Genomic DNA, 24,728 nt, shown 5'->3' with positions numbered 1-24,728 from the left:
CAGCATATGCATTATTTTGCTTTTATCTCAGACTTAGCCAAGTTGTAGCCTGGCTGCTGGTTTCTAATAAGAAACTACAAAACGAGCATTTCAATTTCAGCTGTTTTGTAACACAGAGTAACTTACACATCAGAACAGTGCTGAAATTGGACAGACTCAGCCAGGTTTAAGCCCAAACCCCACTGAGTGACAGACTCTCCAGGAACATCGGGGAGTTAGCAGCAGGGCCCAGCTCTCTTCCCTGAGAAAACACAGGACTCATTATAAGACAGAGCAGGACTGACAGTGACCTGGGGTCTGTGCCCTCACACACCACCCTGGGATCTGTGTGTCTGTGTCCTCGCACACACACCACCCTGGGGTCTGTGTGTCTGTGCTCTCACACACACACCACCCTGGGGTCTGTGTGTCTGTGTCCTCACACACACACCACCCTGGGATCTGTGTGTCTGTGCTCTCACACACTATCAGACTGTGTTGCAATGACAGAGGAAATTATTTTAATGAATTCCCCAATCTCATTTGCAGCTGAAACTTTCTTCCTGGACTTGACTATTCCAGTACACTCCTCGCCACTCTCCCATCTCCCAGCCTCTGTAAACTTGACCCCATCCAAAACTCTTGCCTGCACCAAGTCCCATTCTCCCATCTCCCCTGTGCTCACTGACCTACACTGGCTCCTGCTCCAGCAACACCTTGATTTTAAAGTCCTCATGCTCATGACCCTCCATGGCCTCGCCCCTCCCTATCTCTCTAACCCCTTCCAGCTGAATGACTGGCCCAGCATTCTGCTCCTCTGAATATAGTTTCTCGTGTATCCCCCTCTCCTTCATTCTGCCAGTGACAGTTAAACCTCGAGCCTTTCTGGAATTCTCTCCCCAAACCTCTCTCCTTCTTTGAGATGTTCCTAAAAAACTGCCTGTTTAGCTAAGCTGTTTAGTCATCCCTCCCACTACCTCATTCCTTGGTTTGGTATCAACTTTTGTCAGATTCCGCTCCTCTGTTCTTGGGCTTTTTAAATGTTAGCAGGTGCTATATAAATGCAAGGTGCTGTTGTTAACAATCAGGCTGTCATTGAGATGGAAGGGTTTGATACATACTGTGATGGCAGCTTAGGAAGTTCATGATCTGTAGGGAGAAAAGTCACAACAAGATTAATACAAAGTGGGTTCTCCTCCAATAAGCTGTAAAGTTGATACAGGTAAATCAGAAGGTGTGTTAATCAGATGATTGATCCAATCACCTCCGGGGGGGGGGGAGGGGAGGGGAGGGGAGGGGGGGAGGGGAGGGGGGGAGGGGAGGGGAGGGGAGGGGAGGGGGGGGGAGGGGAGGGGGGAGGGGGGAGGGAGGGGGGAGGGGGGGGGGAGGGGGGAGGGGGGGGGAGGGGGGAGGGGGGGGGAGGGGAGGGGGGGGAGGGGAGGGGAGGGGGGGGAGGGGAGGGGAGGGGGGGGAGGGGAGGGGAGGGGGGGGAGGGGAGGGGAGGGGGGGGAGGGGAGGGGAGGGGAGGGGAGGGGGGGAGGGGAGGGGGAGGGGGGGAGGGGAGGGGAGGGGAGGGGGGGGGAGGGGAGGGGAGGGGAGGGGAGGGGAGGGGGGGGAGGGGGGAGGGGGGGGAGGGGAGGGGGGGGAGGGGGGAGGGGGGGGAGGGGAGGGGAGGGGGGGGAGGGGAGATGGGAGGGGGGGGAGAGGGGAGGGGGGGGAGAGGGGAGGGGGGGGAGAGGGGAGGGGGGGGAGAGGGGAGGGGGGGGAGAGGGGAGGGGGGGAGGGGGGAGGGGGGGAGGGGGGAGGGGGGGAGGGGGGGAGGGGGGGGAGGGGGGAGGGGGGGGAGGGGGGGGGAGGGGGGAGGGGGGGGAGGGGAGGGGAGGGGAGGGGAGGGGGGGAGGGGAGGGGAGGGGGGGGAGGGGGGGAGGGGGGGGGAGGGGGGGAGGGGGGGGGAGGGGGGGGGGGAGGGGGGGGGAGGGGGGGGGAGGGGGGGAGGGGTGGGGGGGAGGGGAGGTGGGGAGGGTTCTATGATCTCAGTCAGCAAACTGACTGACCGTGTAAAGTCTCTTAAGGAACAATATGGAAGGATGATGGTAGTGATCACTTTCCAAACATTCAGAGAGGTGTCAGCTGTGGCTCAGTTCATAGCACCCTCGCTTTTGAATCAGAGGGTTGTGGGTTCGTGTCCCAGTCCCGGAAAACCAAGACACTGTGATTGTACTCGAAAGAGTTGCAATCTGTGACTGTTGATAACTCGAAAGAGTTTCCAAACATTCAGACTGAGGTTTAATTGTATTGCAGATCAGTCTCCACACAAGAGTCTATTACACAAGCAAATATTCAGAAAGTCATCATACAAAAGAAAAACATATATTCACATGGAACATTAACGATTAACAGGTTATATTGAATAGAAGATTTTTAGACAGGGTTGTTGTTACTAGTTTCTACCTCTCTTCGGCCTTGAGATAAAGGAAGATGTAGTTTCGTTCTCCAGACGGCAATAACCATCGATTAAATCTGCCATACTCTCCACCATCGCAAGTGATGAGGCTGTTATTGTCAATGGCTGTGCATAAACAGAGAGGTGAGCACTTGTCTTATTGTGTAACTATTACTGTAGTTATTCACTTTAGCAGTAAGAATGAAAAAGCAGAATATTTTTTAAACATTGATGTTCAAAGAGACTTGGGTGTGTATGTACAAGAAACACAAAGTTAACAGGCAGGTGCAGCAAGCAGTTAAGAAGGCAAATGGCGGGTTGGCCTTTATTGCAAGGGATTAGAGCACAGGAATAAGGAAGTCTTGCTGCAATTGTTTAGGGCTTTAATGAAATCACATCTTAAGAACTGTGCATTGGTCCCATGTCTACGGAAGGATGTACTTGCCTTGGAGTCAGTACAGTGAAGGTTCACTAGATTGGCCCCTGGGATGAGGGGGTTGTCCTTTGATGAGAGGCTGAGTGAATTGGGTTGATATTCTCTGGAGGTTAGAAGAATGGGATTTGAGAGGGTGGACACAGAGGTTGTTTCCCCCTGGCTGGGGAACTTAGAACATGGGGCACAGTCTCGGGATAAGGGACCGATTATTTAGGACTGAGATGAGGAGAAATTACTTCACTCAAAGGGTTGTGAATCTTTGGAATTCTCTCCCCCAGAGGGTTGCGAATGCTCCATCGTTCTGGATATACTGAGATACTGCAGACACATTTTGATTTCTCAGGGAATCAAGGGATATGGGACCAAGTGGGAAAGTGAAGTTAAGGCCAATGTTCAGCCATGGTCATGTAGAATTGTGGAGCAGCTCGAGAGGCTGACTGGTCTAAGGCTGCTCCTATTTCTTACATTATGTAGTTAGCAGATGTTAGATCAAAGGTTTATAGTAAATGAGACAGGGACAGGCAGAGCACAGTGACAAAGAAAAAAGTTCTCAATCAGTTTGAACTAGCCCATTACAAAGAATTCCGATTAATTAAACGTCTTCACATTCACCCTCACTACAATGGACTGAACTCATTTCCATTGTAAAGAATTCCAGTTGACCAAACTCCTTCCCATCGTTAGAAATTTCAACACATCAAACTGTTTTAGAATTCCAAAGCACCGACCTGCTCCCTGTCCATCCCCATTTCACAGAATTTCAATCCCTTTCCCATTAACTACCGCTGTAGAGATTTCCAACAAAACACTATCCCTTCCTGTACACTCCTAATGTGTTAAATATTAACAGACAGAACCCTCTTCCCATCACGGTTGAGGTTAGGGTTAAGGTTAGGTGCTAACATCACTAGAAAACACAGCTACACAATAGCTGGCTTTATTCACTTTCAGACAAATCAAGCTCATAATGAGCAGTATTGACTGTTCCAACAGGGGTGAGTTTATATTGCCTTGGGCAGTTAAATAAAAAAGATCAGAAAAAAACATGAGTTACAGATATCGCACATACTGGACCAAGTTGGTCAGAATTGATCCTTGTACGAAGAGATTAAGAGAATAATCGAGGTTGTGTGTAAATCACTTCTTTACTGATACAGAAATATTTATACCTGTGGGGCTCCTTGAATTTCAAGTTGAAGTGAAGCTTTCTTATCCTCCTCCGAATGGACAAAGTTAATCGATTTTATTTGGTTGAATTCTGCCAGGCTGATAGGCTGTTCAGAATTGAAAAATGGAATTAAATTAAATTTACTTCAATTCTGCTAAACTGATTAGAACTTAAAGATAGAAATATCTATAACAAAATCTAATTCATTAATCATGGGATCAGCCTCTTCCTTCCCCATCCAGTGACTCTCTGTTGTCTCCAGTGCAGGTTAACAGCCTCTGGTCATCTCCGAGCTGCCCTTGGGTGCCCTGCTTGTTTTTGATTTGAGAATCGTGTCTGCAGGAGGCAGAAACCCCAGACGTCAGGACAAACTGCATCAGCTGATTGAGAATCCCGGCTGTTGCTGGTGAGGTAAGCACAAATGGAAGGAAGCAACACGCCCAACTTTAGAGAACAGAGTTAGATGAGAGCACGTGGTTATATTGTTTGAACAATGAGCCTGTCAACAATACGCTAAAGTAAACTTTAAGTATACTTGGGAGATTTGTTATCCAACACTATTAACTGGTCAGCGCTGTATAAGGCTGCCAACTTTCCCAGTTTCCTATCATTCTTGGACAATGACCATTTCATTCTGCAGTGATAAAGCCACAGCTTCCCGCTCATACAGTCTCGAATTCTGTTAGTTAACAACCGACGCTACAGCACCTTGTGAATTCTTTAATGTTCCATTTTAAGATGGCTTTAATCACAATGTTATTAGCATGTTAACAAATATGAATTCAAATTTTGATGTCTGGCTCAATCTTTAATGAGAAGTGATTAACTCAGTCTGTGCCACCTCCTCATCAGTTCACTGGTGCCACACCCAGGAGACTGAGGCCCAGTTTTTCACTGGAGGTTCGGGTGTGCAGAGATGGGAGAATTCCCGGCTTTCAGAACCCAACCTTTGAAAATGGCCAGCTGCAGGTTGGATTTTCACTCCAGGTGAACGGGTTAGATTAGGAGTTGGGCCCTCCACCCACCCCTGGAACGAGTGCGGAGGCTGCTGGGTTAAGAGCCGGGCTGGATGGAAGGCCTGTTTCTGTGCTCCAGCACGTTGTTGAAGTAAATAAAAGAAAAGAATAAATCAAAAAACAGCCCTCGCCCACCTACCCCCCAAGCCCCATCCATACCAACCTAGGTCAACCCATGACCCTCTACCTATCTCCATTGACCCTCATACCCCCTACGCCCCCCACAAACCTATGGTCCTTTATAGCCCCTATGCTAACTTAGTGCCAACTGATGCCAACCCATGCCCCCTACACATCACCATTTTCCCTTACCCCCCTCCATGCCAACTCACCTAATATCCTGTGACAGGTCTTTGACAGCTTTGGCAGTTCTTTGACATCTCCAATGACTTTATGCACATCTTACAAGCAATCACCTTTACTTTCAACAATTCCAAACCTTATGTCTCCCAAAGGTGTCCTGGGAGCAGGTCCAAAGGGGTACACTGGCTATGCAAATTAATCCACCAAGTTCAGACCTGCTGTTACTTGGTCTACTCTGCACATTTCTGGCCTGCCAAAATCCCATTTCCATGGCGACAGCTGGTGATCTAAAAGGCCAGCCACAAACGGCACATACATGAACCCTGGCCCAACTCGACTCCAACCCCCACCAAAATGGAACATGCCCATTTCAGGACAGGGCTTAGTGTTTCTGGCCATTTCCGGGATTTTCGCCATGATGGTGAAGCTCTCTGTCATTGGTAGAAATCTGGCCCTCAGAATTAGTTAATGGAAAAACAAATCATTAACTTGCAGGCGTATATGAGCTTGGTAGCTCAGGGGCTGAGATAACAATCTAGAGGATGGAAAATTGACCCAGATAAATTAATTATGAAAGTTGCTGACTTATCATAAAAACCCAACCGCTCCGATAATGTTTATGAGGGAAGGGAACCTGTCGGCTCCCCGTGGTGTAGACCATGGGTGAGTCCAGGCCCATTCTACACCAGTGCCTATTAATGGCCTGAGGTGAAATGAGGGATGGTCATAATAACACAAACAAAAAAATCACCTGGCCAAATTTTGATGTGCAGTAATGGTGTTAAAGACTAATTCTTTGACAATTTCCTTTATATAGCACACAGCATTTTTGGTCAATGCTCTTAAAACCCAAGGTCATCATCAAGCATTGCCAGGTAAGGTTTAACATTGCTGAGCTGTGGAGTAAAGCTCCCTCTTTACTGTCTATCAAGGCTTTTCACCAACAACAAGAGCTTGTATTTATATAACACCTTTAACATAATAAAATGTCCCGAGGCCCTTCACAGGGGAATTATTAAACAAAATTTGACAACGGCGACTTTTTAAAAAATTCTTTCATGGGATGTGGGGCTTCGCTGGCTGGGCCAGCATTTATTGCCCATCCCTAATTGCCCTTGAGAAGGTGGTGGTGAGCTGCCTTCTTGAACCGCTGCAGTCCATGTGGTGTAGGTACACCCACAGTGCAGTTAGGAAGGAAGTTCCAGGATTTTGAACCAGTGACAGTGAAGGAACGGTGATATATTTCCAAGTCAGGATGGTGAGTGACTTGGAGGGGAACTTCCAGGTGGTGGTGTTCCCATGTGTCTGCTGCCCTTGTCCTTCTAGATGGTAGTGGTTGTGGGTTTGGAAGGTGCTTTTTAAGGATTGTTGGTAAGTTACTACAGTGCATCTTGTAGATGGTACACACTGCTGCTACTGTGCATCGGTGGTTGAGGGAAGGAATGTTTGTGGATATGGTGCCAATCAAGCGGGCTGCTTTGTCCTGGATGGTGTCCAGCTTCTTGAGTATTGTGGGAGCTTCACTCATCCAGGCAAGTGGGGAGTATTCCATCACACTCCTGACTTGTGCCTTGTAGATGGTGGACAGGCTTTGGGGAGTCAGGAGGTGAGTTACTCACCACAGGATTCCTAGCCTCTGACCTGCTCTTGTAGCCACAGTATTTATATGGCTAGTCCAATTCAGTTTCTGGTCAATGGTAACCCTCAGGATGTTGATAGTGGGGGATTCAGTGATGGTAATGCCATTGAATGTCAAGGGGCAATTGTTAGATTCTCTCTTGTTGGAAATGATCATTGCCTGACACTTCTGTGGCGCGAATGTTACTTGCCACTTGTCAGCCCAAGTCTGGATATTGTCCAGGTCTTGTTGCATTTGGACATGGTCTGCTTCAGCATCTAACTTGTCGCGAATGGTGCTGAACATTGTGCAATCATCAGCGAACATCCCCACTTCTAACCTTATGATGGAATGAAGGTTATTGATGAAGCAGCTGAAGATGGTTGGGCCGAGGACATTACCCTGAGGAACTGAGATGATTGACCTCCAACAACCACAACCATCTTCCTTTGTGCTAAGTATGACTCCAACCAGTGGAGGTTTTCCCCCCTGATTCCCACTGACTCCAGTTTTGCTCGGGCTTCTTGATGCCAAACTCATCAAATGCTACCTTGATGTCAAGGGCAGTCACTCTCACCTCTCCTTGGGAGTTCAGCTCTTTTGTCCATGTTTGAACCAAGGCTGTAATGAGGTCAGGAGCTGAGTGGCCCTGGCAGTGCACATACTGGGTGAGAGTGAGCAAGTTATTGCTAAGCAAGTTCCACTTGATAGCACTGTTGATGACCCCTTTCATTACTTTACTGATGATGGAGAGTAAATTGATGGGGCAGTAATTGGCCGGGTTGGATTTGCCCTGCTTTTTGTGGACATAAGAAGATATTAATGCAGATGACCACAGGCTTGATTAATGGAGTAAATTTTAAGGACAGCCTTAAAGGAGGGAAGCGAGGTGAGGAGGTGATGTGGGGGGAGGTGGACAAAGGATATTCCAGAGTTTGGGGCCCAAACTGCTGAAGGCATTGCCACCAATGGTGGAGCGATGGAAATCAGGAATGCTCAAGAAACCAGAATCGGAGGAACACCAAGGTCTCAGAGGGTCGTGGGGCTGGAGGAGATTACAGAGATAGGGGGGGGATGAGGCCATAGAGAGATTAGAAAACAAGGAGGCGTTGCTTAACTGGGGGTCAATGTAGGTTAGCAAACCCAGGGATGATGGGGAACAGGACTTGGTGAGAGTTTGAATGCAGGCAGAGTTTTGGATCAGTTTCAGTATATTGCCAGATGTGAGCAGCTGGGCAGGAACGTGTTGGAATTGTCCAGGTCTGGAGGCATCAAAGGCATGGATGAGGATTTGAGCAGCTGATGTTTGAGTTGCTGTTTTTGTGGACAAAGGCTTTTCTCCAATTCCCTGCCATTTCACGTTTATTACAGTCTCTTATCAAGTGTCTTCTGGAAGTCCATATACATAGGAATCCTCCAGTCTCTCATTTAATGTCTCACACAAAATGTTCAGTTTTTTTTGTTAAAACATCAATTTATAAACAAACTTGGTGAGATTTTATAACAAACCTTCTGTTCCTCAGTAACTCACTCTCAGTCTCTGCTATTCTCTGTCGTTCACTTTTGGGGCTGGGCTTTCCTGGACCAATCAGAGGGGACAGAGGAGGCACTGTAAATAATTTGGCGTTCATGGCCTCTGTGCTGGGTTCCACCTGTGTTCCCGAGGGTAGGGGGAGAGCAGGTGGGGGGTGTGGGAAACTGAAGTCACCCACATCATGTTGAGATCATAAGGGGGCTCATTAAGGACTCACCATCTTTCGTCCTGAGATTTTTATGGGGACAGTCGGCTGTGAGGAACTCCGGGAAGCTGACCAACAGCAACCAAGCAGGACCCTGAGCTGTCGCACTGAAACACATACCCACTCGGACAAAAAAAATCTACTCCGGTGCAATGAAATTTTAATAAACAACCTTTCCCCACATTATCCCAGGCCTCAGCTCTCCATTTGCTCTGTCTCTTTGAGGATGAAGTTTCTCTAGGTTGGAATGTGACCCTGGTGTCCCACCTCCATTCCCACTCACCTCCCCACCCCCCCTGCCCCAAACCACTCATTGGACAGCAGACCCGTCTCTAGGGTCATTAAGACAAACCCAGTGAAAATCTCACCTCCCAGCAGAGGTTGGAATACCAGCTGGGATCAGCCTCGCCTCCTGATGCCATCAAATGGGAAACTTCAGCTCCCAGTTCCTGCTAATCCTGGTCTCTGTCACTCACTTCCAGTCTCTGTTACTCTGTGTAGCTCAGTCCAAGTCTGTTATTCTGTGTGTCTCACTCTTATTGCTTTGTCTTTCTCATCCCCTGACAATCTCACTCATGTGAATGTTTGGCCTGTTTTTATGACTCTGAATGTAATGATTTGGTCTGGTGTACTCACTCCGTCTTTATTGGTCACTTGGCCAATTCCATGACTTCCAATGACCAGTTCCACTGTTATTGTCCACCCTTGCTGAAAGACAAAGAGCAGAATAATCACTCGGGGCTCTGAACAGAGGGACACAGCAGCTGCATTGAGGAAGTATTTCAAATAAAAGATTTTCATAAATTTTCACACTGACATGGGGTTGTAAGTAGAAGAGTTGGAGCACTAGAAGACATCAGTGTGGAGAGCAGAGAACAGGGTGAAAATCTATCATAACTCTAAGAAGGGTCATATGGACTCGAAACGTTAACTCTGTTTCTCACTCCACAGATGCTGTTAGACCTGCTGAGTTTTTCCAGCATTTTTTGTTTTTGTTTCAGATTTCCAGCATCCGGAGTGTTTTGCCTTTAGCACAGTATTCTGGGTGTGGTCTAACTAGTGCCTTTTATAGTTTTAGCAAGACTTCCCTATTTTTATACTCCATTCCCTTTAAAATAAAGGCCAACATTCCATTTACCTCCCTTATTTCCTGCTGAACTTGTATGTAACGTTTTGGGATTCATGCACTAGGACCCCCAAATCCCTCTGTGCTGCAGCTTTCTGCAGTCTTTCTCCATTTAAATAATATTCAGCTCCTCTATTCTTCCTGCCAAAGTGCATAACCTCACATTTTCCCACATTATATTCCATCTGCCACTTTTTTGCCCACTCACTTAACCTGTCTATATCCCTCTGTAGACTCCTTGTGTCATCCTCACCACTTGCCTTCCCACCTATTTCAGTGTCATCCGCAGACTTCCCTCATTCAAGTCATTAATATATATTGTAAATAATTGAGGCCCCAGCACTGATCCCTGTGGCACTCCACTAGTTACAGGTTGCCATCCCAAAAATGCACCCCCCTTATCCCAACTCCCTGTCATATATTCGTTAGCCAATCCACAATCAATGCTAATACATTACCCCCAAAACCATGTGTTCTTATCTTATTAAGTAGCCTTATGTGCGGTACCTTATTGAACGTCTTTTGAAAATCCAAATACATTACATCTACTGATTCCCCTTTATCTACCCTGCTAGTTACCTCCTCAAAGAATTCAAATAAATTTGTCAGGCATGATTTCTCCTTCATGAAGCTGTATTGATTCCACTTGATTGAGGGTGGGGATGAGGACATAGGCGGGGGTGGGGGCAAGGGAGGGTGCGAGGGAGAAGGTGAGGGAGTGGGAGGCAATGGCTGATGGAGGGAGGGGGCGAGGGAGGGAGGGGGTGAGGGATGTATCCCTGAATTTGAGCGAGTCAGCTCTTGAAGCTGGTTTAGGTTTCACCTGACTTGTTTTTGACATCACAATGTTGCTTGGGTAGGAATTGGTTAAATTATCAATTTACCACATTTATCAATATTTGTCCACCGCCTGAACTAAAGAAAGCCTTGGCAAGGGAGGCTAGAAGTCAAAGAGGGGGATATTGGTCTTGGCAGGGTGGGAGGGTGGGGGTGAAGGGAGCACAATAAGGGTGGGGGGGAATCATCTCTGTTTCACATTTACTCCAGCACATTGTCTTTCTGAAGCGCAAGAGGCAAATTCACCCCAAAACTGTTGATATTTTTAAACAGAAAATCTCATCCCAAATGGTTGGTGTGATACTGAGCATATCAAGAACAGAATTCCTGCTCCCAAACCTGCCCTGTGAATGCGCTGCACCACCAGCTTTGGTATGATACCCGGTGTGAGGAAGAGTCAGGAGGAGAGGAGAGGAGAGAGGAGCAAGATTGGGAGGTTTAAGAAAAATGTGGTAATATTTATCAAAATTGTAACCACTGATAGCTGCTCTTATTGCCATAAAGTGACAGTACAAAGGGAGCTTTAGATAAATAGCGCTTACACATCAGCAAAATTAAAATGGACTTACACCCAGTTCACACGAGTAATGTTCTTGCTCAAAATTGGTGACACCACGAAGGATTTCAAAAAACCTGCAGATACATTCATCTTCCTTCATATGACCAAACTGGAAGAAGTTTTGCTGGATTAATTTACGTAAATTCTTGGGCTGTGAAGAGGAGGAAAGAGAAAAGTGAGATTATTTCTGATTTCAATAATTAATCAATCAAACTGCAATCTCATCATATTCCGGCTGGATATTAAAATTCAATAAACCTTGACTGGTCATTTGGAATATTGAAAACAAGAGTTTTATGTTTAATGTTTCTCTATTTTCGTACATCAGCCTTGGCTCCGTGTGAGGGAGTGCTGCATTGTCAAAGGTGCTGTCTTTTAGATGAGATGTCAAACCGAGGCTCCGTCTGCCCTCTCAGTTTGACATGAAAGATCCCATCATATTATTTCAAAGACAACCAGGTGGTTCTCCATGGTGTCCTGGACAACACTCATCCCTCAACCAACATGACCAAACACCGATTACTGGCCACGTATGTGTGTGGGCACCCTTCCATCTATCAGAGTAGATGATCACACAGAAAACAGTCCATTTAGACGGGAGGGCTCTGCCACAAACTTTGCACATGAAGCCACCAAGTAACATTGTAGGTTGCTGTTTTCGGCATTGGTGACTGTGGATAAGCCACTGTAGCCACTGGTTATCATGGTATGCGCCTGCCTACAGGAGCTGTCGCCATTTCCCTCTTTTGCCAGCTAGGGACTCCCGGGCGCGATAGCCAGTGTTTAGGGCCTGGATGTCACACCTGCAAGTGTCCTTGAAGCAGAGCCTTGGACACCTCAATGGGCGTCTGGCTCCGGCTCCCTTACCAAACAGAAAGCCCTTGGGTATGTGGCCATCTTCCATACTGTAGACATGCCACTTATGTCATCGCTGTTTGCACAAATTAGTTGCTGCATTTCCTACATTACGCATCAAAAGTACTGCATTATCTGTGAACCGCTTTGGGATGTACTGAATCTCTGAGGTAAATGCAGTTGCTTTTTTTTTTATTTTCACAGATTCTTCTGCCTCTTTGCAGCTGCACCTTGGCTGCAATTTTGACACAGAAGCTGACAGGTAGCAGGATGAGAACAGACAGATAACGGAAAGACCGCACACACAACAACCTGGGCTTTTCATCAGTCTGGGAATGATGGGAAATTACTGAAGCAGAGATGAATACCATGTCGGGTCAGGTGGTAAAGGAGCCAATCGAGGGAAAGGAGGTAGGTTCAACATGCTAAAGAAAGGCGACACTCAGTAGTGAGGATATGCGCATTTACGTGTGAAAATCCCTGGGTAGGACATGCGTGTAGATAAGGCTGAAGCATTTGCTACAATCTTCAGCCAGAAATGCCAAGTGCCGGAGGTCCCCAGCATCACAGATGCCAGTCTCCAGCCAATTTGATTCACTCCAAGTGATATCAAGAAACGGCTGAAGGCACTAGATACTGCAAAGACTATGGGCCCTGACAATATTCCAGCAATAGTACTGAAGACTTGGGCTCCAGAACTTGCCATGCCCCTAGCCAAGCTGTTCCAGTACAGCTACAACACTGGCATCTACCCGGCAATGTGGAAAATTGCCCAGGTATGTCCTGAACACAAAAAGCAGGACAAATCCAACCTGGCCAATTACTGCCCCATCAGTCTACTTACAATCATCAGTAAAGTAATGGAGAAGGCACTTACTTAGCAATAACCTGCTGACTGATGCACAGTTTGGGTTCCGCCAGGGCCACTCAGCTCCTAATCTTATTACAGCCTTGATTCAAACATGGACAAAAGAGCAGAACTCGAGGTGAGGTCAGTGTGACTGCCCTTCACATCAAGGCAGCATTTAACCAAGTGTAACATCAAGGAGCCCCAGCAAAGCTAAAGTCAATGGGAATCAGTTGGTGAGTTGCCTTCTTGAGCTGCTGCAGTCCATGTGGTGTAGGTACACCCACAGTGCTGTTAGGGAGGGACTTCCAGGATTTTGACACAGTGACAGTGAAGGAACGGCGATATATTTCCAAGTCAGGATGGTGAGTGACTTGGAGGGGAACTTCCAGGTGGTGGTGTTCCCATCTATCTGCTGCCCTTGTCCTTCTAGATGGTAGTGGTCGTGGGTTTGGAAGGTGCTGTCTAAGAAACCTTGGTGAATTCCTGCAGTGCATCTTGTAGCTGGTACACACTGCTGCTACTGTGTGTCGGTGGTGGAGGGAATGAATGTTTGTGGATGTGGTGCCAATCAAGTGGCTGCTTTGTCCTGGATGGTGTTGAGCTTCTTGAGTGTTGTAGGAGCCGCACTCATCCAGGTAAGTGGAAAGTATTCCATCACACTCCTGACTTGTGCCACAACCATCTTCCTTTGTGCTAGGTATGACTCCAATCAGCAGAGAGTTTTCCCCCTGATTCCCATTGACTCCAGTTTTGCTCGGGCTCCTTGTCAGTCAAATGCTGCCTTGATGTCAAGGGCTGTTTCTACCTGTTAAACCTACTTCACTTGTAAATTCTTTTCTTTGTTAAAGGAGAAAGTAGTCATTGACCCTCTCAGCATTGACTATTTTTGAAACTACTCAAGTAAAAGGAAAACTTCCATTTTTTACTAACAATCCTTGAAAGGGAATGATTTCCAGGGCCACAGGGAAAGAGCAAGGGATTGGGATTAATTGGGTAGTTCTGTCACAGAGTTAGCACGGACACAATGGGATGAATGGCTTCATTCAGTGCTGGAACATTCTCTGATCTTTTGTGCCTTCTCCACTTCTTTCACTGCACCATTGCTGACTGCCTTCAGCTCTGAGCCCACACTCCATCACCAAATCCCTCCCCTGTCCATCCCTTTTAAACTTCTCTGGAAAAGCCATTTTGTTGACCAAGCATTTAAACATCCTTCCCAACAGCTTCTTTATCTGGATGGTCGTTTTTATATGTCTGATGACGCTTCAGTGAAGCAGCTGAGGACGTATTCTCATTGTTAAAGATGCTAAATAAATACCAAGTTGTTGGCATCAGTTGCAGGAATAATGAACCTTTGCTTTGTGTTAATGATATGCACATCCCACAATCAACAATTGATTTCAGGAATCGACCACTCGGAAAAGAAATGATCCTAAAGTGAGCAAGAATATAGCTGAAAACCTGGCGCATGGGACAGCACAGGATAGGGGGCAGGATACGGGATAGCACAGGGATAGGGGGCAGCACAGGGATACGGGACACAGCACAGGGATAGGGGACACAGCACAGGGATAGGGGACAGAGCACAGGGATAGGGGACAGAGCACAGGGATAGGGGACACAGCACAGGGATAGGGGACACAGCACAGGGATAGGGGGCAGCACAGGGATAGGGGACACAGCACAGGGATAGGGGGCAGCACAGGGATAGGGGACACAGCACAGGGATAGGGGACACAGCACAGGGATAGGGGACAGAGCACAGGGATAGGGGACACAGCACAGGGATAGGGGACACAGCACAGGGATAGGGGACACAGCACAGGGATAGGGGACACAGCACAGGGATAGGGGGCAGAGCACAGGGATAGGGGACAGAGCACAGGGATAGGGGGCAGCACAGGGATAGGGGACACAGCACAGGGATAGGGGACACAGCACAGGGATAGGGGACACAGCACAGGGATAGGGGACACAGCACAGGGATAGGGGACACAGCACAGGGATAGGGGACACAGCACAGGGATAGGGGACACAGCACAGGGATAGGGGACAGAGCACAGGGATAGGGGACACAGCACAGGGATAGGGGACACAGCACAGGGATAGGGGGCAGAGCACAGGGATAGGGGACAGAGCACAGGGATAGGGGACACAGCACAGGGATATGGGGCAGCACAGGGATAGGGGGCAGCACAGGGATAGGGGACACAGCACAGGGATAGGGGACACAGCACAGGGATAGGGGACAGAGCACAGGGATAGGGGACACAGCACAGGGATAGGGGACACAGCACAGGGATAGGGGACACAGCACAGGGATAGGGGACACAGCACAGGGATAGGGGGCAGCACAGGGATAGGGGACACAGCACAGGGATAGGGGACACAGCACAGGGATAGGGGGCAGAGCACAGGGATAGGGGACACAGCACAGGGATAGGGGACACAGCACAGGGATAGGGGACAGAGCACAGGGATAGGGGGCACAGCACAGGGATAGGGGACAGAGCACAGGGATAGGGGACACAGCACAGGGATAGGGGACAGAGCACAGGGATAGGGGGCACAGCACAGGGATAGGGGACAGCACAGGGATAGGGGACACAGCACAGGGATAGGGGACACAGCACAGGGATAGGGGACACAGCACAGGGATAGGGGACACAGCACAGGGATAGGGGACACAGCACAGGGATAGGGGACACAGCACAGGGATAGGGGACACAGCACAGGGATAGGGGACAGGATACGGGATAGCACAGGGATAGGGGCAGAGCACAGGGATAGGGGGCAGAGCACAGGGATAGGGGACACAGCACAGGGATAGGGGACAGAGCACAGGGATAGGGGACACAGCACAGGGATAGGGGACAGAGCACAGGGATATGGGGCAGAGCACAGGGATAGGGGGCAGAGCACAGGGATAGGGGGCAGAGCACAGGGATAGGGGGCAGGATACGGGATAGCACAGGGATAGGGGCAGAGCACAGGGATAGGGGGCAGGATACGGGATAGCACAGGGATAGGGGCAGAGCACAGGGATAGGGGACACAGCACAGGGATAGGGGACAGAGCACAGGGATAGGGGACACAGCACAGGGATAGGGGACACAGCACAGGGATAGGGGACACAGCACAGGGATAGGGGACACAGCACAGGGATAGGGGACACAGCACAGGGATAGGGGACAGAGCACAGGGATAGGGGACACAGCACAGGGATAGGGGACACAGCACAGGGATAGGGGACAGCACAGGGATAGGGGACACAGCACAGGGATAGGGGACACAGCACAGGGATAGGGGACAGAGCACAGGGATAGGGGACACAGCACAGGGATAGGGGGCAGCACAGGGATAGGGGACACAGCACAGGGATAGGGGACAGCACAGGGATAGGGGACACAGCACAGGGATAGGGGACACAGCACAGGGATAGGGGACACAGCACAGGGATAGGGGACACAGCACAGGGATAGGGGACACAGCACAGGGATAGGGGACACAGCACAGGGATAGGGGACACAGCACAGGGATAGGGGACAGAGCACAGGGATAGGGGACACAGCACAGGGATAGGGGGCAGCACAGGGATAGGGGACACAGCACAGGGATAGGGGACACAGCACAGGGATAGGGGACACAGCACAGGGATAGGGGACACAGCACAGGGATAGGGGACACAGCACAGGGATAGGGGACACAGCACAGGGATAGGGGACACAGCACAGGGATAGGGGACACAGCACAGGGATAGGGGACAGAGCACAGGGATAGGGGGCAGCACAGGGATAGGGGACACAGCACAGGGATAGGGGACACAGCACAGGGATAGGGGGCAGCACAGGGATAGGGGACACAGCACAGGGATAGGGGGCAGCACAGGGATAGGGGACACAGCACAGGGATAGGGGGCAGCACAGGGATAGGGGACAGAGCACAGGGATAGGGGACACAGCACAGGGATAGGGGGCAGAGCACAGGGATAGGGGACACAGCACAGGGATAGGGGGCAGAGCACAGGGATAGGGGGCAGAGCACAGGGATAGGGGGCAGCACGGGACATAACACGTTACTTTCCAATGGTTAGATTTTTGGAGAATTAAATTCAGCATCCTCAAACCAGGCAATCAAACAGACACAGCAAGCAGCTAAGCTGAAAACACACCCGGCAACATACAATCTATCTTACGCTACAACGCTGAGATTTCGGCATTGACATCAGCCGATATATGAAAGCTGGGAGCTCTCCACAAGCGTTGCCTGGGAGGAATTCTGGCAATATGAAACATCAAGTGGAAGTTTGTAGAATGAAACAGCTACAATCCCAACATCATCTTCTCAAGGGCAATTAGGGATGGGCAACAAATGCTGGCCCTACCAATACCCACATAAAAAACAGTCACTGAGACTGACCATCTGTTGAAGGCAGGTTTGTTCCAGAGTTTAAAACAATAGGCAGGTAAAACTAACAGATGTACAACATCAAAGCACGAGGAGGCCATTCAGCCCCTTCAGTCTGTTCCATCATTCTGATCTGTGACCTAACTCCATATGTTATATCAATCCCTAGCCAGTTGGTGAAGTATGAAACTAGATGCTAATACTTTTCTTGACAATAGGTTTTTTTCCAGAATGCAGCTTTAAATAGATCTGCTTCCTACCTGCCACCTGAGTGTCCCAGCAGTCTCTCTTTACAAGTGCTTAATTAAACAATGCCCTTTGCCTGTGTATCTCAACGTTATAATTAACATACCATTTACGCCATTTATGCCATATACCTGCCTTTTCCCCACAATACATTTGGTTTACAAAAATCTATCAATCTCAGATTTAAAATTAACAATTGATCTACCATCAATTGCCATTTGTGGAGGAGAATTCCGATCTTCTACCCAACTTTGTGTGTAGAACTGTTTCCTAATTTCACCCCTGAAAAGCCTGGCTGGAAATTTTAAACTCCACCCCCTCGTCCAAGACTCCCCAAACCAACAGAAATGGTTTCTCTCTATTTACTCTCTCTGACCCCTTAACGTCTTGAAACTTTCAATCTAATAAGTCCTTAGCTAAGTAGTCATACTAGAGTAACCAAATAATAAATTCATGCTGAAAGCTGTGAACACAGGGCGATCCTTACCTTCATACTGTCCTGCAACTGTTTAGGGAAGAACAAATCGAGACCAACTTCCTTCCTTCGAAATAAAAGACAAATAGCTCAGAGAATGTGGTGTCAGCACGTCAGGGGAGTCAAATCAATTGACAAGCACAAGGTTTACACAGGGGGAATAACAGATCAAAGGAACAGATGTCAAACCATTGGAATGAAGGAGCCAGACCAGCAGCAAACCCAGAGAGGTGTGGAACAGGAAATGGGACCAGGACCCAGACTCTGCTGGTATCCCCATAACATCCCGACCAGAACCCAGACTCTGCTGGTATCCCCATAACATCCCGACCAGAACCCAGACTCTGCTGGTATCCCCATAACATCCCGACCAGAACCCAGACTCTGCTGGTATCCCCATAACATCCCGACCAGAACCCAGACTCTGCTGGTATCCCCATAACATCCCGACCAGAACCCAGACTCTGCTGGTATCCCCATAACATCCCGACCAGAACCCAGACTCTGCTGGTATCCCCATAACATCCCGACCAGAACCCAGACTCTGCTGGTATCCCCATAACATCCCGACCAGAACCCAGACTCTGCTGGTATCCCCATAACATGCAGACCGGACTCTGCTGGTATCCTCATAACATGCAGACCGGACTCTGCTGGTATCCCCATAACATGTGGACCAGACTCTGCTGGTATCCTCATAACATGCAGACCGGACTCTGCTGGTATCCCCATAACATGTGGACCAGACTCTGCTGGTATCCTCATAACATGCAGACCGGACTCTGCTGGTATCCCCATAACATCCCGACCAGAACCCAGACTCTGCTGGTATCCCCATAACATGCAGACCAGACTCTGCTGGTATCCTCATAACATGCAGACCGGACTCTGCTGGTATCCCCATAACATGCAGACCGGACTCTACTGGTATCCCCATAACATGCAGACCGGACTCTGCTGGTATCCCCATAACATGCAGACCGGACTCTGCTGGTATCCCCATAACATGCAGACCAGACTCTGCTGGTATCCTCATAACATGCAGACCGGACTCTGCTGGTATCCCCATAACATCCCGACCAGAACCCAGACTCTGCTGGTATCCCCATAACATGTGGACCAGACTCTGCTGGTATCCCCATAACATGTGGACCAGACTCTGCTGGTATCCCCATAACATACGGACCAGACTCTGCTGGTACACCAGTTAGAATCATGTAGGAGCTACATTCTAGTGAAAGGAGAATCAAAACTTTGCAGTTGAAGTAGTTCAGTGAAATCACAATCTTGACTGGATGTCCAGCTCACATCCTCTCGGAGATCAGACGTCCAGGTTTTACTTGCAAGTAGAGATAAACTGAATTCTTACACAAAGTCCAATCTGCCTGAGAAACTCACTTCAGCACAACATTCAAATAGAAAACCCAACAGTAAGAACACTTACTCCAGCAACTCAAAATTGGATTTCTTCTCCAGAGCCTTTGGGGGCATGTCCTTGTAAAATCTCCTGATGGGAAACATGATACAACATCAATACAGAACAACTCTACTCCCATAATCATCAGACCATCAACACTTCGAAAATAATAAAGTAATGTGGTGAATTTAAGCAGATTTTTTAGCAAAACTGCCTGTCGCATTCAACAGTATGAGGGAGCTGGATTAACATCAGTAGAGATACAGTCAGTAACACAGGGTGTTGGGGAGAGGGGTTACTGAGTGACAGTGTGAGGGAGCTGGATTAACATCAGTAGAGATACAGTCAGTAACACAGGGCGCTGGGGGGAGAGGGGTTACTGAGTGACAGTGTGAGGGAGCTGGATTAACATCAGTAGAGATACAGTCAGTAACACAGGGCGCTGGGGAGAGAGGGGTCACTGAGTGACAGTGTGATGGATCTAGATTAACATCAGTAGAGATACAGTCAGTAACACAGGGCGCTGGGGGGAGAGGGGTTACTGAGTGACAGTGTGATGGAGCTGGATTAGATTCGCCCAGTCCAGTTTTGCTGTAACTCAGTTAAACAAATATTTCTTGTAACTGTGTCAGTCCTTTTCTTCCAGATTTTTATTCTGCTGTAAACTTGGATTTGTCCAAAACTTGTGCCAAGTCCTATTGCTCTATCACCCCTCAGCTCACTGACCTAGTTTGGCTCCCAGTAAAGCAACGTGTTCATTTTAAACTTCTCACCCTTGCTTTCAACTCTCTCCATGGCTTCGCCCCTCTGTATCTCTGTAATCTTCTTCAGCCCCACATCTCTCTGAGATTCATCATGTCCATTTATAATTTTTCAAGATCAGGACTATTATCTCAGCAGGTCATATGCCTGGCTTAACTTGGACTGTTGGAGGAATGCAGTATCCGTCTGTGGTGCCCACATAACTGAAGCAGATGCAGATTCTACGCTTCTCTTATTCTGGCTCCTTGTGCATCCGCAATTTTAATCACTCCACCACTGGCGGCCGTGTCTTTAGCTGCCTGGGCCCTATGGCTGGAATTCCCTCCCTGAACCTCTCCAGCTCACTTTCCTCCTTTAGGACCTGTCCTTAAACCCCATCTCTTTGAACCAGCCTGACCCTGTTATCTCCTAATGTGACTCAGTCTCATACTTTGTTTTATAATGCACCTGCAAAGCACCTTGGGGTGTTCCATTATGTTAAAGGCGCTATATAAATATGAGATGTTGTTGCTGTCGCTAATTGGACCTGTTTAATGTGGATTTTTGCTGAATGACTGTCTGGCAGATGGTTCGAAGTTCGTGCTTATGAGTAACTGGATTGAGATCGCTGAACGTTCATAGAAACCAGGGAAACTGTGACGCTTTATATGTGAAAATTGAAAGGAAAATTATATTTTTAATTAAAAAACAAGGCTCCTGATTAGAAGAATCTTACTCGTGTCACAGCATCGCTGCCCCATATCAGCCAATCAAAGGTGGCTGGAATAATGATGGGCAATGAAGTTGGTGTCCAGCAGCAGGGTGTACTTGGCTAGTCATACAACAGTTAATAGAATAGGAAAGATGTCATGAGCTAAAAGAAGCTGCCAGTTCGTTGACAGTTTATTTCACATGACCTGATAACGAGCTGTTTCCTTTCTGGGCTCCTATTACAGGGAGATGCCATCAGACTGGGTTCTGTTATAACCTCACTCAATGCTGCCTAGCTTCTTTGTGGAAGACACAGTGGCGTTTTTCCGATTTTTACTCAGCGATTTTAATTTTCTTCTTGCTTCTTAAGATCGTCCTCGTCACCACCCTTTCCTCAGCTGAGTGAGACTGCAAACTCCCAGATCCCAAAGACACTGTTTCCATCAGAGACTAAAGCCTTACTGATCAGTGAGTCAGGAACACTGCAATCCAATGGACCCCCATCGAGTCTGAAAGGAATCTCTCTGTTTCAGGGCTCTGTGGATTCACAGTGAATTATTGTCGATGTGTTGTTTATATTACCCATCCTGGGACAATCAGGACCACCTTTCTACAAATTTACTTTTTACTCCTTTCCTTAATCTTCCAGGCCACCTACTTCCTGATGCCAAGAGATCTGGAGTGAGCAAGGCTGTCACCAGGTGACCTTTAGACCTACACAGTCAACAGTCTGTTTCGATTCTCCATCCTTATGCACAGCAGAGCCCGTGGGAGCAGGGTGAGGCCATTCTGCCCCTCGAGACTGTTCTGCCATTTAATCAGATCAAGGCTGATCTGTGACCTAAACTCTATTCTCCTGCCTTTACTACACATCCCTTATACCCGTACCTGACAGAAGTCTACATCGGGCTTGAAATTTCACTTGACCCCCGTTGGCCATGAAGGGTTTTGGGGAGAGAGTTCCAGATTCCCGCTGTTTTTTTTGTGTGAAGAAGTGCTTTCTGATTGCACTCCTGTAAGACCTGGCTCGAATTTTAAAATGATGCTCCCACCAGAGGAAACATGTTCTCTGCATCAACTCATTTGAATTCTTTTACCAACTTAGGTCACTCTGCACCAGGCTTAATGCTCCCCCAGAATCGGAAAGTGAGGGAAGAGTGAGTGGTGATGCCCCTCAGCTGTGCTCCCGACATTCACTCCTTTACCCATCGCCTCAGGTAAACGTTCAAGGGGCGTGGGAACCCAAAAGCTGTCCAGTTTCTCTGATCACCACCAGGGGGCCACCAGGACAAGGGTGGCAACAGAGCCTTGGAGTCATCATGGCACAGGAGGAGGCCATTCAGCCCATCAAGTCTATAGTGGGTCCAGTAGTCCTATAGGTTGCAGGATCAAGGGAAAAAACAAGAGTGGCCACCCCAACCACTAACCTTTTTAGGCTTCGGCCAAGTTTGGGATTAAAAACAAAATGACATTTCTCCTCTTGTTGGGCTCTTCTAACTCCCTGACATGGCCTTGGCCGCCTCATATCTGACAACAGAGCTTCAGCAGAGTTTCGCCACCCAACAGAGGCGATTTACCAGGATGTTGCCTGGGCCGGAGAGTTTTAGTTATGAAGAGAGATTGGATAGTCTGGGGTTATTTTCTCTGGAGCAGAGGAGATTGAGGGGGGACATGATTGAGGTGTATAAAATTATGAGAGGCATAGATAGGGTAGACAGGAAGGAAGTTTTCCCCTTACTGGAGGGATCAATAACTAGGGGGCATAGATTTAAGGTAAGGGGCAGGAGGTTTAGAGGGGATGTGAGGAAGAATTTTTTCACCCAGAGGGTGGTGGGAATCTGGAACTCACTGCCTGGAAGGGTGGTAGAGGCAGAAACCCTCATATCATTTGTGAAGTATTTGGATGTGCACTTGCGATGCCATGACATACAAGGCCATGGGCCTAGTGCTGGAAATGGGATTAGAATAGTTAGGTACTTGTTTGACCAGCGCAGACTCAATGGGCCAAAGGGCCTTTTTCTGTGCTGTAGACCTCTATGACTCTATGACCTTGGTTCAGAGTTAAGGTGGTCCATCTCCCATCCTTCCATTAACCATCAAAGGCCAGACAGTCCAGCCAAGGCCTCTGTCTGGGATCTCGTGCAGCACTGGAGATATTATAGAGTACAGAAAGTGACTCTGCACAATACCATTCCATAGAACTCAACACTGTGGACAGAAAGGCACAGGGTCAGCAGAGTATCCCAGATAAGGAACGTTACCTGATCTCTAGACAGCCAAGTTTCAAGGCTGTGTCCTGATCCACTTGGCCAGCAACCTCTTGCATGTAATCACTGCGTACCTGTGGAGACGATGGAGATTTATTACACTCTCAGAAATGCTATGAAGCAGGAGTGTCCTGAGTACCTCACCTCTTCTTTCTAGGCTCAAATTTGAAGTTAAACGATTTTAATCTTGTTCTTTAATTTATCAAAGTGTTCAGTTAGTGCAGACATGTAGCATGTTAGCACTTGAATATCAGGCACTCCCTCCCCCATAACAAGCCCCAGGTCAATGGGATGCCAAGCAGTAGATGCTGAGCATTGCCTCACTCAGGGAGGAGTAACAAAATCAAGAGCACAAGCTTCCACCATTCAGCCAATCACAATCACCCCTTTTGTTTGTCCTCCTAGGGGCAGATTAATGCATAGAGTGCATGGTCCCTTACCCCAGAGACCCCAAAGCCCAGGGATTCTCTCCAACAAGAGAGAATGCAATCATTGCCATTTGATGTTCAATGGCATTATCATCACTGAATCCCCCACTATCAACATCCTGGGGGTTACCATTGACCAGAAACTGAACTGGACTAGTCATATAAATACTGTGGCTACAGGAGCAGGTCAGAGGTTGGGAATCCTGCAGTGATTAACTCACCTCCTGACTCCCCAAAGCCTGTCCACCATCTAAAAGGCACAAGTCAGGGGTGTGATGGAATACTCCCCACTTGCCTGGATGAGTGCAGCTCCCACAACACTCAAGAAGCTCGACACCATCCAGGACACAGCAGCCCCGCTTGATTGGTACCCCATCCACAAATATTCACTCCCTCCGCCACCGACACACAGTAGCAGCAGTGTGTACCGTCTACAAGATGCACTGCAGGAATTCACAAAGGCTCCTTAGGCAGCACTTTCCAAACCCACGACCAGTGCCATCTAGAAGGACAAGGGCAGCAGGCACATAGGAACACCACCACCTGGAAGTTCCCCTCCAAGCCACTCACCATCCTGACTTGGAAATATATCACCGTTCCTTCACTGTCGCTGGGTCAAAATCCTAGAACTCCCTCCCTAACAGCACTGTGGGTGTACCTACACCACATGGACTGCAGCGGTTCAAGAAGGTAGCTCACCACCACCTTCTCAAGGGCAACTAGGGATGGGGAATAAATGCTGGTCCAGCCAACACCCTGTAAATTAATTTTAAAAACCTCACTGACCTGCTGATAGTAACACAACAGCGTGGTTCTGTCTTGTTTAAAACTATTCATGATGTCTTTGGGAAGGAATCGAATCCTCAGGTCATACCTGCAAGAAATTTCAGAAAGACATTTCCTTTAAATTCAACTAAAAAGCAAAAATGTATTGATTATTTCTAATCATAGACTTGACATGTGTCTTTCGGCAAAGACACAATGAGCTGCATGGCCTCTTCCTGTGCAGTAACGATTCTAGGAGTTTGCACGTTAGCAACAAACGTTGAGAAATATGACGACCACCCTGGGAGGAACGGATGCTGCTATTTTATTCCTCCAGCACAG

The 24,728-nt window shown here is 48.3% G+C and overlaps 1 protein-coding gene across 1 annotated transcript in view; it reads right to left on the bottom strand.

Annotated features, from left to right (window-relative positions):
* The window catches only part of LOC144690013 (protein-tyrosine kinase 2-beta-like), a 156,189-nt gene that overhangs the window by 54,374 nt on the left and 77,087 nt on the right, over window positions 1–24,728 (bottom strand). Inside the window, exons 4-12 of the mRNA XM_078557544.1 lie at window positions 24,408–24,495; window positions 23,188–23,267; window positions 19,502–19,564; window positions 18,070–18,124; window positions 11,235–11,375; window positions 9,339–9,410; window positions 4,028–4,132; window positions 2,431–2,548; window positions 1,101–1,128 (exon numbers count right to left, since the gene is read on the bottom strand). Of these exons, the coding sequence (XP_078413670.1) occupies window positions 1,101–1,128; window positions 2,431–2,548; window positions 4,028–4,132; window positions 9,339–9,410; window positions 11,235–11,375; window positions 18,070–18,124; window positions 19,502–19,564; window positions 23,188–23,267; window positions 24,408–24,495 (750 nt within the window). The remainder of the gene's footprint in view (window positions 1–1,100; window positions 1,129–2,430; window positions 2,549–4,027; window positions 4,133–9,338; window positions 9,411–11,234; window positions 11,376–18,069; window positions 18,125–19,501; window positions 19,565–23,187; window positions 23,268–24,407; window positions 24,496–24,728) is intronic.

Source organism: Cetorhinus maximus, chromosome 14 (assembly GCF_964194155.1).
Source record: "Cetorhinus maximus chromosome 14, sCetMax3.hap1.1, whole genome shotgun sequence".
Taxonomy (NCBI): Eukaryota; Metazoa; Chordata; class Chondrichthyes; order Lamniformes; family Cetorhinidae; genus Cetorhinus; species Cetorhinus maximus.
This window is presented reverse-complemented; position numbering and strand designations above follow the sequence as displayed.